The sequence below is a fragment of the Alexandromys fortis genome, unplaced genomic scaffold (genome assembly GCF_014885135.2).
Source record: "Alexandromys fortis isolate MF-2015 unplaced genomic scaffold, M_Fortis_MF-2015_v1.1 scaffold_166, whole genome shotgun sequence".
NCBI lineage: Eukaryota > Metazoa > Chordata > Mammalia > Rodentia > Cricetidae > Alexandromys > Alexandromys fortis.
This window is the reverse complement of record NW_026068102.1, coordinates 3326579-3340458: the sequence shown is the minus strand read 5'-3', so window position 1 is coordinate 3340458 and position 13880 is coordinate 3326579. Positions and strand designations below refer to the sequence as shown.

At 35.5% G+C, this 13880-nt stretch overlaps 1 protein-coding gene across 1 annotated transcript in view; it reads right to left on the bottom strand.

Annotated features, from left to right (window-relative positions):
* Positions 1 to 13880, bottom strand: part of Rasef (RAS and EF-hand domain containing) — a 57904-nt gene that overhangs the window by 17082 nt on the left and 26942 nt on the right. The window contains exons 5-12 of the mRNA XM_050123932.1: positions 11426 to 11503; positions 7946 to 8061; positions 6596 to 6664; positions 5013 to 5097; positions 4074 to 4162; positions 1371 to 1605; positions 933 to 1070; positions 698 to 842 (exon numbers count right to left, since the gene is read on the bottom strand). Coding sequence (XP_049979889.1) covers positions 698 to 842; positions 933 to 1070; positions 1371 to 1605; positions 4074 to 4162; positions 5013 to 5097; positions 6596 to 6664; positions 7946 to 8061; positions 11426 to 11503 — 955 coding nt within the window. The remainder of the gene's footprint in view (positions 1 to 697; positions 843 to 932; positions 1071 to 1370; positions 1606 to 4073; positions 4163 to 5012; positions 5098 to 6595; positions 6665 to 7945; positions 8062 to 11425; positions 11504 to 13880) is intronic.

The window sequence follows — 13880 nt, the reverse complement described above, 5'->3', positions numbered from 1 at the left end:
TGAGAAGCCAAGGACAATGGCACGGGATTTTAATCCTACTGCATGTACTGACTTTGTGGGAGCCTAGTCTGTTTGGATGCTCACCTTCCTAGTACTGGATGGAGAGGGAAGGACCTTGGATTTCCCACAGGGCAGAGAACCCTGACTGCTCTTTGGACTGGAGAGGGAGGGGAAGGGGAATGGGGGGAGCCAGAGGGAAATGGGAGGAGGGGAGGAGGCAGAAATTTTTAATTAAATAATATAAAAAGAAAGAAAGGGAAAAAAAGAGAGAAAGAAAAGAAAAGAAAAAGAAAAAAAATTCATTTTGGTCCACTTATTTCCACAGGGGTGAAACTTTCTTGAAGATTGGGATTCAATGAACTCTCTTCACTGTGTACCCTCAGCACTACAACAGTACCAGGTGCTCAAAAAAAAAAAAAAGGCTTAAAATATATGTGCATAATAAAATAATCTACTATGTCTGAGCTGGGTTTGTTTGATTCCACTATTTACAAATATTCTCATCACCTGTTGCTTTCTTTTTTAAATTTTATTTTAGTAAAAATAAAAGATAATTCTACCACATGGGAATATACACAAACATAGTGTCTGAATACATGGATGAATGCATAGACTTCTTAATCTGTATATGTAATTGTAAAAGAGAAGAAGCTATAAATGATAATTCTTCTGTTATCAATGAAAATAAGAGTCCTACCTAGGGTTGCACTTGTATTTCCTTGAAATTCATTCTTGCACAGTCTCATGAGGAAGCTGGACTTCCCCACTGCAGCATCTCCAGCAAGCACAATCTTGTATGCCTTCTGAGATGTCAGTTTGCAGTTATTATCCACCATGTCTGCCTAGAGGGAAATAGCCAGATAGGTGATGACAGAAGCCAGTTTTCATCTAAGTAACATGCCATGAAGAGAGTTGTCTCAGTAGCTACGTACTTGAGGTGAAAGAGCTGAGATGGGTTTTCTGGAGGAGCTGACAGTGCTGCCTTCACCAACAGATCCCTGTGGCTTCCAGTGTAACACAGAGGCCACGCTTTCAGAATCAAAAGCTTCTTCATCTCTTATATCAGGAACCTACCAAAGCATCAATAATTAAAAATCAAATCTCTCACATATACCTCTCGAACCAAAGAAACATAAAACTATGTTGCTGAGTCTACTAGCAGTGTGATTATTAAATGGACCTCCTCTTCAGGGCAAAAGTTTGAGAAATCCTCCTTAGTTTCATAGGGAAAAAGATCCAGTCTAATGACTAAATTTCCTCTTCATGACCTTAACAACACAGGCTATGTGCTGTTAAAACAGAGTTCCCTAAAACATGGTAGAAGATTTTCTTCAAAGGAAGGCATCAGAGTATTATGGTTTCTGGCTCACATCTGTGTCTGATGCATCTCCCCCAAGGCTCTCCTGTGTTTCATGCAAACTCTGGAATTCTCTCTGGTGCTTGTAGTCTGCTTCAGAGTCACACTCATTGGAGTCTCTCAGAGTAGACAAACCACTGTCAAAACAACTCTCAGACAGGCTGTCAACTTCATAATTCATCTTCTGCAGAGGATCACAGAGAGCCAAAGAGTCACAATCCTCATCTGCATATGAAGAATGGAATGACCTTGTGACAAAAGAGGAGACAGCTTTACCAAGGAGTTCAAAATGTACAAAAGCACAAAGGGACAGGCTGACAACATTGTCCCTTGCCAGGAGATACATGGTGTTCCCTTAGCATAGAAGAGGAAATACAAAATGCAGTCAGTTCATTCTGTGCAATACTCTATGAGGACAAAACCATTCATATATATTAAAAATACACAAAATTCTTTTAAATTGACTGACTTATTTCCTGATACAAAGAATGAGTACCCTAGATACAAATATAATCTTATACTATTTTAATAAAATATCCCTAGAATACAAGAGCTTTTTTACTATAATTCAGTTAAACCATAATTGGAATAGTTTGTCTACTTCTAGACATTTCTTATAACTCTTCTATTTGTTAGTCCCTTTGTTTATTTGTTTTGTTTGTTTTCAAGATGGAGTGTTAGATACTTTTTCCTTTGGGGCAATTAGTCAAGGCCTATCCTCATTCAAAATTCCAATGACAAAACAAAGTTCAATCTCACCAAAGTTCACTCTGGAAAACCAATGAGTTTATTGTGTTTGGTTAATGAGCATGGATGAGGGTTTACTGACAGGAGTGTGAGTGAGCCCTGGAAAGTTTTACTCAATGTGGACAATGACTTCTCCACAGTTGCACAAATAAAGCCCCTTCTCTTAGACATTCCATTCTATGTGTACTCTAACCCCTTTCCCAAGACTTCAAGGCTGTGTGCAATTAGGGCAACACACAACTGATTGGGGGACAATGACAGAATACTCAAGTGAAGGTGCTGTGACCCTCTCTATCCCCGATCCTTCTATGATGAAAAGTCAACAGTCAAAATCCCAAGCCTAAAGATTTTTTCACACACAGAGCTTTATATTAGCATAGAAAAGAAAAGCACCCTGTTAACTTTGTATATCACTAACCCCCAGGAAGGAATATCTGTACAGGCCACAGTGGTTTCTAGTTGTGTTCAGAAAGAGAAGTAGATGAAACTTTCCTTGCCTCTCTGAGGTCCTGATGATATGATGAAGAAACTGTCTCTTAGAACAAACTGAAAAGGAACTCTTACTTCATTATCAGAGCCTCAATTGTGGCATTGTTCTTCCAAGAATAAATTATGAGATTTATGAAGAATTTGTCTTTTATGCTTTCCTCTAAATCTTACTGAGAACTATAAACTGCTCTTAACTATTAGTCCAGAAAAAGTGGCATCAAATCTGCACCTTTAAAAAATATGTATTATTAGTAAGAGCAAATTCCAGTTACTTATAAATAAATAAGTCACATTTTATAAACTTAATGAATCAATAAATAAAAATCAGACCAAAGCTGGGTGGTGGTGGCATATGCCTTTAATCCCAGCATTTGGAAGGCAGAGACAGGTGGATCTCCATGAGTTTGAGGTCAGCAAGGTCTACAGAGTGAGTTCTAGGACAGGCTCCAAAGCTACAGAGAAAACTTGTCTGAAGAAAAAAAAAATTGGACCAGTGGCAGCAAGAGCATCAGCTATCACCAGGTGTGGTGGAGCACTACTGATCATCACCACCATGAAATCTAAGCAGCTACTGCATGGCTGTCACAATACTGGGTCTGATGAAAATCCGCACAGGAGGAGAGAATGGAGAGCATCATTAGGAGGGGGAAGTACATCATCATCTGTGCTTGGATTGGACTCTCAAGTGACACAGTTGTTTGAGATCCCTCCTACTCCTGTAAGTAAGCCTCATAAACTCACTGGTTTATCAAACTGAACTAGAATAGAACTATATCATTAGCCTTTCCATACTGTCCACACATCCCCAAGAAAAAGCCAGGTAACATCAAGATAGTAAGAACATACTTATTTATACTGGAAGTACTCCCCCCACATACAAAAGGGGATAAACCTGAGTTAGAAATCTTCAAACACATAGGAAAATGTAATGTACTCTTTTATTTTTTTTGAACACCTTGATATACCACAAACTTAACTTTCTTTTAGCTAACAATGTTGGACATGTACACCGATGTGCACACAAGCACACACATATAAATAATCATTGCTTACTATTTGGTCTCTTAAGAGTCAAGTTAAATTCTAATTTTTGAAATATGCCAGCAGATCTGTTAATATTTAGTAACTCATAAATCTAAATGCCTTTTCTACTTTTTAATTGTTTTCAGTACTAAACACTGACAAATTATGACAAAAGGCTCACAACAAATATCATCCATAATGCAACTGAGTTAGACAATGGTGGGTACAAAATGGTTATACAATAATTCAAAGCATCTTGAGAAAATAACTTCTTTCTATGAAATATGTTTACTTACAGTTTCACCTTTTTCACATTTGTGAAGGCTAATGTAAGATCATAATAGATACAAAGTATTACTTAATATATTTCTTTATTTTAATTCAGCTCTAAGATAATTTGTCTTAGTTTCAACCATGATCTACAAATCAGATAATAAAAAAAGCAGGTGCTACATACCTATCATAGGCCAGTGGCTGAGAAGAATGGTGATTAAATTTGGGACTGCTTCTAGAAATTGTATTTCCTGGTGATATGTTGTTCATACGCTGCAATAACAAGTAGTTGTTTAGTATGTAGACATTTCTTATACCACAGACAGATGTGTTTATGCAAATCCAAACAATTTAATTCCCAATACAAATAAAATTTATGACTAAACATGAGCAAATATAAACATAAAAACATCATTTGGAAAGATTCACATGGTTTCTCTTTCTCATCAATTTTAGCTTTTATATAGCTCTACTGCATACTCCACAAGACTCTGATACCTATTCAGATACGTGAGGATCCCATAACATCAGCTTCCCCAGATCTGTCTCTTTTGGAAGCATAATCTTGTTGAGTAATTGTTTTGCATTCGAATATGACTGCCTAAAACTGATTCACAAAAGTGGGATAAGAAGCTTCATTGCAAATATAATCTGGAGAAACTTGCTTCTTACTGGAGGATTTAAAATCCAAAACCCAAGGCCATCATTCTCTCTAGAGTTTGCCATGAGAAAAAGGCATGAGCAAGTCAGAAGCATAGCTGCCTTTTTTTGACTGGAAACATTTTTTTTTCTTACACCTACAGGATTCCTCACTTTTTTCTTATACATTGCTGTCCTTCTAATTTGTTCTTATAATATTTAACCCTCTAAGGCTAAAATTACATATTCAGCATCTTTCTCTAAGCTTCTTAGAATATATAAGAGTTTGATAAACAACATTGCATTTATTTCTACATTTGGGCAGAATATATTTTTAATTTAGAAAACTTGTCTTTTTACTTCATGTCAAGGGAGTCTCACTATAAGATCAACACGCAGTTATTCTAAAATATCACATGGTTTTCTTCCACAAATCACTTATCAAGAGAAAGAACTCAATATCTTGTGAGATGATATCACATACCAAAGATCTGTTGAGCTTGCTGTAAGTGTTTTCCAGTGCACTCCGGAGGCCATCATTACTGTCATGCAGCTTCCGGTTAGCTGTTCTGTAGAGGAAAGAAGTCAACAAACAGAAACAGGAAGCACTGGGGGATCAATGTTCCCACTCTGTTTGAGGCAGTGACATTCAGAATGTACAGATAATGTTGTGCTTTTGGTAAGCTTCTGTTTCCCTCTGAACCCCCAAAACAGAGTCAGAGATAGACACAAATTGCAATGATTGAATTGATTGGTTCTTTTTCCTGAAGATCTGGGAGCATTTTAAGAATAAATTTGCTGGGCTGTGGCACTTACTCTTCCTTTAGATAATTTCTGTGTCTACAGGATTAATGTAGGTTTCTGTTCTCTAGTCCACACAGCTCAGCCACAGGAACTGATGCAGCATGCTATATCCTATATCATATCCTCTTTATACTCTGATGGGATTTCTGTATCAATCATATACTTGGTTATTGACCTCAGATGGATTGGGGAGTAAATACAAACTTAAGTAATTACTTCATGGGATATCATGAAAGTCATTTAACATCTGCTTCCTTTGGCTAAAGAATAAGGATCACAGAGTCCCTGTCCCATAGAGTATGTAATTTTCCTGTTCATAGCCACTTTATCCTTCATATCTCAGCTCTGTTATTACTTCCACCAAGAGTTCTTTATTGACCTTTAATAGTTCTCCATGAGGAACTTGTACTTTTCCTTTGTTATATTTCTCTCATTTGTTGATATACATCATACTCATTTCTATGGGTAACCAGTTTCTGTCTTCCTCTTCTCTGCTAGACTCATAAGGAGAGAGATTTTTTTTCTCCTACTCACTAATCTTTCCTCATTTCCAGGAGTATCTCACCCATCAAAGCTGTTAACTGAGAAATCTACTGAATGAGTTAACAAATGAATGAATTAATAAGACTATATAAAAAGTGACTTCTAAAGTTTCCACAACAGAGAGAAAAGAACATTAAAAACTGTAAATATTTGCCCAGGCCCACATTATTTCATTTAGTTAATTGAAAACCAAAGAATACACTGTATAAGTGAAACAAATTGGGGAATATCAAGGTTTCTTGAAAAAGATCCTCAGAAGATGTAATTACTACAACTTAGTTGTGAAGTTGATAGATTAAGATAGAATTTCTTTGGAAATGGCTTTTTAATAAATGAAAACTAACAAAACACATATCTGTAGTAAGCATATCAAATTGAAAGACTAAACACTATTCTATTGCACCATTCAGGTGAAGACCTGGGGAGCTCTCGAGATATGAAGTAGAGAACAATGAGGGTGAAGGCTTCATCCCTCACAGAGGAATAACTCAGATGTACGACACACTTTCCTGACCTGAAGGGACCTTGAGAACCAGACTGTACTGGTGTTATTTAGTTAGAGGCAGATGAGTCAGGAATTGAACTGCACATGCCAAATGTACTGCAGTGAGAAGAAACAGTGATCTGTACACTGGACATGTCAGGTCATCTGACAAATGGCACATGTCTTATTAACAAACAGTAGCTAAAATGCAATGAGCATTTTATATGAGAACTTACTGGAGGATTTCAATTTGCCTCTCAAGACTACTCCGATCTTCTGTGTACTCTCGGATTATTTCCAGATCCCTGCAAAATTGTATGTAATGTTTCATGAGGAGAGAAGAGACAGCATGTGTAAACATGTGGCACAACCCCATCACTATCTTCCAATCCTTATGAGCTACCAAGCCTCATCTGGAGAAACCTGCCCTTCACTGCCAAGCTACAATACAATTGCATATAGGAATCAAAGTACTTTAGCCAAAATTCCTGGGCCCTTTTAGAATTTCTATAAAGTAGCTTATTCACTTTTAGTGTGTTTTAAAAGGTTGTTTCCTATTTAAAGCATTTTTTTCTAACGGTCTGATCATTTTCCCCCACGCCAGTCTTGCTTCTCTATTACATTGTTTCTTTCATTTCCCCCTTAACTACAACATTTATAAAACTTTCTTTTTCCCATCAGTGAACTGAAGATAATAAAGATTCCTAAAAGATAGGGTAGACTGTGGATGAAGGTATAAACATTAATAATGTGCTAACGATACTCTTGGTAGATGGCAATGCTACTTGCTTCAGTGGATACTGCTGTCACTGGGTCCTATTCATTGGTCCAACACAGCTGATCATTCCTCCTGTATTCACTGCCTGCTTTTTCTTAACACAGGCGGAAACAAGGCAGTTACACAGCCCTCAAGTTGCAAATGGTATTATTGCTGGTACTCGGTGCACATTTGTCTTGGTCTTGGCTTTCCTAACTAAACTTGAAAATTTTAAAGGGTGGCAGCATATGTCTCCTTTATTTTAAGTATGCTGAACTCACAACTCATTATCTCTAAGGATCTACACAGAATATATCCAGAAAAAGTTATGCCATTTAATACTACAACACATAATTCTGAGTGAAGTTTGAAAATACATAAAATATTTTGTCCAAATGCCCAAATTTATTCTCTGTATATGCATACAACTGTATCTCTCATGTAAGAATGCCTGACTTTGATTATGTGAGGTTCTAAGTTATTAATACCAATTCCTCAAATCCAATGCACTGAATAATTAATAACTCTTTCTTATATTTTAGGCCATCATTTTTATCTGACGGTAGTTTTAACAGAAAATTGTTATTACACAGTATTTTCTTCCCACAATCAATGAAACCAAACACTTTAAAGCCCTACACTGTCCTAAGAGGGAAATAAATCAAATGGTAACTCTTTTAAAAAGATTAAGCACAAAAAAAAATTAAGCACACACATGTACACAGTGAGGAGATACACACATGAGAAAATCTGTCAGTAAAGGTACCATCTACAGAAATATATATGTATAATCTTTACCAGTGTAAAACTATTATGAATAGTTTCATACCGTTCAGAATTCAGACTCTGGTCAGCATAATCACTTTTCAAAGCATCTAATTCACTCTGAAGAAAGGCTACATTTGTCTGTGCTTCCAAAAGATCTTTCTTGAGTTTTTGATTTTCCTAAAGAAAATGAACGACAAGGGGCATTAGTCTCAGGGTTTCTTGCTCCTAGAAACACGAAGCAGTACATAGCGTAACTCCACAAAAATAAATCTCCTACCTCTCCTATGTTCTTCACATCTTCCTGTTCAAAGAACCAATTATATACTCAAATATTGTACATTAGCAAGGTGTAAGGCTGTTTTTCATTTTGTACCTGACATCTGCCCAAAACTATAATAAACAAGGACTGATAATCATTTTATTGGAAAATTAACTGAGACAAAATATCTGAACACTTTTCTAAAATTAGTTACACTGATTGCTTTTAATAATAAAAACTTTTATCTAATTTCTTAAAATGTAATTAATAAGAGAAATGCATAGTTATGAAACTTTAAATTTCCCTTTAAAAAAGAAATCACTGGACACTTGTAGTTAAATAGCTGATTGTGCACATAGATGGTTTATTTTTCCATCCCAGAAAAAAAATCATGACTATGAAATTACAATGGAAACAAACCATTTACAGTTAAAGGTATAGATGAGGGGGATCATATATAATCAAGTGACTTAAACATATTTCTAGGAATTGGAAACTAGTTGATGCCTCCCTCCCAAAGATGAGAGTCCGGAAAGAGAGTTGGTAATGTGAGGGGTACAATTTAAGAGTTTACCCTACACCACAGAGCTTTTTCTCCCAGTTTCCAGCTTTAGAAGTGGCATGAAACCTTTTAAGAAGAAGCCAAGTAGTTGTCCCTTAGGTCAATTAGAGTGCTGTCCTTGGGAGTGATCTTTCAAAGTCAGTTGCTATTTCCTGTTTACCCTTCTGGCTCATACTCCAGCAATCTACCAAGAAGTCCACAGTAAAACTAAGTTGACACTGCCCCATGCTCTTGAATCCTTACAACTTTAAAACTGTGAGATAAATAAAGCCCTTTATAAAAATTAGCCTGCCTCCATATTTAATTATGCTAATAAAATGCACCAAGGCAACATTCTAAAACAAATGCCTAGGAGATCCTGCAGTAGAAAGCAAAAAGGCCAAGTGGCCCAGTTACACACCTTAAAGCAGAATGAGAAGAGAAGCTAGAGGGCTGGAAAGGTTGTTCGGGAATAAAGGATACTCTTTCTGAGCACACCAGCAGGTAGAATGAGAAGTGAAAGAAGCTAGGTGACTGGAAGGGTGGTTCAGGAATAAAGGATACTTGTTGCTCTTCCAGGGAATCTGGGTTCTAGTCCCATAACCCACATAATTACGTATAGCCATCAGTAGCTCCAGTTCCAGAAGATCCAATACCCTCTTTTGCCCTTTTTGGATAACAGGCATATATACGGTACAGAGCCTGGTACACCCAAACAAAACACCCATATACATAAAGTGAAAATAAATATGTAGTTTAAAGAAGGGGTGCGGGGAAATGAATTAAAATGCACAGGTGATGGTAGCAATTGTCTTTAATCCCAACCCTGAGGAGGTGGAGACAGCTGACTCTCTGTGTCACATAGACAAACTTTCAAGGAAGTGTGTATATAATGTCTGTGTCTGTCTGCCCATCTGTCTGTCTGCCTCCAATAACATAACAAAGGCATAGTGACCAACTCTTGTCTATCATAGTTTGGCAACAAATGCCACATATAAAGATAGGAATGATGTAAAGAATTTAAATTTTTTAAACTTAAATAATATACAATAGTTGAATCAATAACTGATTCTTTGAACAAGAAGGTTTGAGGAACAGGGAATGAATGTGAGAGTTAGGTTATGTACTGCTTCATTTTCCCAAGAAACAAGAAGTATTGAGTCTAATGACATTCAAGGTTCATTTATTCAAGAAAATATTAGTTATAATGAATCAAAAATATCATATATACATATTTGCGTGTGTACAGAAAGATTAAACTAATCCAGTAAGATGTGTCATTTCATGACCTCCAAAATTAATATTTTCAAGAAAAATAAAGAATTTTACAGTAGTCATGACATCACAAAGATGGTTGAGTATTTTTGTACTGCCTAGTTTTACAAAAACTTGTCACAAGCCAGATTTAATGAATTTGGCTCTAGGCAAGCCTGTCAGACATTTTTTTAATTGGTATAAAATAGCATATATATATATATAGAGAGAGAGAAAGAAAAAAGAAAAGATCAAGCTGAGAAACACAGAGGAAGCAATCCAGTAAGCAGTACTCCCCTTTGACCTCTACATCAGATTCTGCCTCCAGGTGTCTGGCCTGCTTGAGTTCCTACCCTCAATGCTTTTGATAAGCTATTATATAGAACAGTTGTGAAATAAACCATTCCCATGTCACTTTTTGTCATGGTATTTCATTACAGCAATAATAATCCTAACTAACATCTTTTAAAACAAGAAACTAAGAACAGAATCAGAAAATCCAAGAAAGCAAGCAACTCTTCATGAAAGTCAATCCAAACATAAAGGCAACTCTGATGCAGAAATATCAAGATAAGCTGAGACTGTGAGGATAGGAAAATTCTCTCCTAAGTGGGATAAAGATAACTGACCAGATGGAAAGTTATGAAATCCCAGCTCAAGAGACAGAGCAAGTAAAATGTTTTTAATATTTGAGAGTAATCTAAAATAAAACGAAAGCAGAGGTAAATGTTACTAATTTTTTGCAACAGAGAAACCAAATAGAAATGAGAACATCTAAAAAACAGAAAGACAAACTGAAGGCAGAAGAAATCACACATACAAAAGCAGGGATGCTTCTAAAAGTATGGGGTTAATCACGGTAAGATAGCAATCAGCACCTTGTGTGCATTACATTAAACACATAAACTTTAAAAAAAAAAAACTAGTCAGAAGAGGTATTTGATTGCTCCCCTTCATAATATAGTTACTCAAATATATTTCAAAGATTTTCTGTAATTATAGTATCAGTTTCTCATTAAGCTTTTATTCCAGAATCACAGAAACAATAAGTACCACGAATATGTGCAAGTTGTCTGTGTTCTTTCATTTTTTTTGTTAACTTGATACAAGTTAGAGTCATTAGGTAAGAGGAAATGTCAACTGAGGAAACACCTCCTTAAGACCAGACTATAGGCAAATCTGTTGGGCATTTTCTTGATTAATGATTGATGTGGATGAGACCTGTGCATGGTAACATCTCTGGGCAGATGATCCTAAGTTATATAAGAAAGTAAGCCATGGGTATAAACCAGTAAGCAGTGTTTTTGCTTGGCTTTTGTTTTTCTTCTTCCATTGGCTTCTCCTGGTGATGGACTGTTACTTGACACCTATAAAATAGAATACACTTTCCTCTTGAAGTACATTTTGGTCGTGGTTCTTTATCTTTCAGAAAAGTAACTAAGTATCTAAGAGGAAATGAATTTCATTCAATGAAGAATAATTCTTACCATTGTTAAATCATAAATTTGTTTCTTTAATGCTGTCACATCTTGCTTTTGACTTATGTGTCTCGATTGTTCTTCAAGCTGAAAGAGCAAACAAAACTTAGGTATTTTTGAAAAGTCATTTAGAAAAATTTTGGTGAAGATTAGAGATATTCCTGAATATGAATGTGGGAATTATAGCAGTCTTCAATATTTAACATCTTATGACTACAGATCAATAAATGATACAACATCTATAACATTTAAATATTTGTTTTAAATAATGCAAACAATTATTTTAAAAAATAAATGCATTTTTTAAAAACACTTTTAAATGTAAAATGTTTTCCTTAAACCACTTCTAAAATGTAAAAGTCAGTTTTGAAACAACTCCATAGGAAAACACCCAATCCTTGCTTTCCTTCTTCACTAAAAGAATGTGGGCATTCTCTTTCATCCTGTATGCTTAAGGCTTTCTGTTTCACTTTGTAATAGTCTTACCTTCAGTGTTTATGAATTATCTTATTTGTTTTGAGATAGTTTCATATTACACAGGATGACCTCAATTTTGATTAGTTGCTGAGGCTAGTTTTGAACTCTTGACAATCCTAACTTCCAATTTCTAGGAATACAGATGGTTGCTAGAAACAAAGGTGTTCACTACCATAATCAGCTAGAAATAAAAATAATAAGAGGAATGTTAATGTCATGCTCCTGTTTTATTAATAGTGAACTGAAGAAATGTTTACAAAAATGATTGAAATCACTAATATCTAAGCACATAAACCTGATGTGAAGATAAACATGCACAGAAAGAATACATGTGCTTACATGAGGTCTGCTTGCTGGCTAATACACTTATATCAGAGGTTAAAAATATCTAAAACAAAATAACTTTCCCATGAGTCAGTTGTGGTGGTAAACAATTGAATCTAGAAGGAAGAGACAGGAAAAAAGTAAGTCTAGGGTTACACAATAAATTCAAGGCCAACCTGAGAAATACATCAAGACTATGTCTCAAAAAGAAATGTCAAAAAAAGATCAAAGTACAATATTTTCTTAGCATGTGCAAGACCTTATGTTCAAACTCTAGTACTGCAAATAAAAACAAAAATAATGAAAATAAAGACCACAAAGAAGTAACATCCCAGGTCTGTGAGGGTTTGTTTGCAGGTGTCCTTAAACAGAGGGATTCTGCACTAGCCAAAATGTTTCCCAGATTTCATCATGCTCATGTGCTTTAACTATGAGCATTCTCCATCTTGCCAGAAGCTATCGTGAGACAGGACCTCATGTGACTGTGACTGACAGATGCGTATTAACTACGCTTCTTGTCTGGTGAAGACTGTCTGCTTTTTCAGGCATTGGCTTCTGCTTGATTGCTTTCTTTTCATATACCCTTTTGAGCTGATTCTCCTACAGGGCAGAAGGCAGATATGTTTCCAGCCTTCTACATGTGGATATCCAGTTTACTCAGCACCACTTGCTAAGAAAGGTTGTTGATTCTCCAATAATAGCACCTTTATGAGAGTCGGGTGGTTGTAGCTTTGTGGATCTATGTTTAGGTACTTTAGTCCACTGATTTGTGTGTTCTTCAATATGCCACTTTTGTGGGTTTATTTTGTTATTATGCTTATGTAATATAACTTGAACTTAAAATTGGTTATCATGATAGGTCTAAAAAAAGAGAGATGAATTATGACTTCACAGAAGAATATTATGAAAGAAAAATACCTAAGACTTTTGGAATCTGTTGTCAAAAATAATGATATCATAAAAATCTTTAAAGTATATTTTTAAATTTTTAGAGCCTTTAATATTCTCACCTATAAATATTTTTACTGTTTTATACAGCAAACCTATCAGATGGGCAAGAAGTCTAGAACAGGCAAGAAAGAAAGACTCCATTGGTTACCAGCTCTAGAATTCTCAGTAGGTCATTCTCCCTCCCTGAAACTTAGGCCTCATTTAATATGGTCATCAAAAATGAGTTTATATTTAGCATTTTCAAATTATGGGAATGATATTAGTAAATTATAGCCAATAAAATACCAATTGCTATGGTTAAACATGGTTAAAACCATGTTTTAAATGAGAAACCAAGGATTGAAAATATTAGGAAAATACATCTACATGCTATAAGGAAAAGTTGATATAATTTCAATGAGGACTAAGGCCTCATCATTCTCACTTATGATCTCTCACTGTTAAAACTTCATCATATTTTATATCAGGTCATATTTTTGGCATCCATCCTTGCAATGTGTAAAGACATGGAAACTTACAGAAATAAATAAAAACAATGACTAAAAGACTCAGTGGATTCTTCTTTCTGGAATCTATTCATAGTATAATAGTCTAGTTATTATTTTCAAATACATATAAGATCATAATGATTTTATGGCTTTATAGAAGACTCCTAGATGATTTTCAGTCACTTCAGAGATTGAGATGAACATGAGTGACAATGACAAGCTTA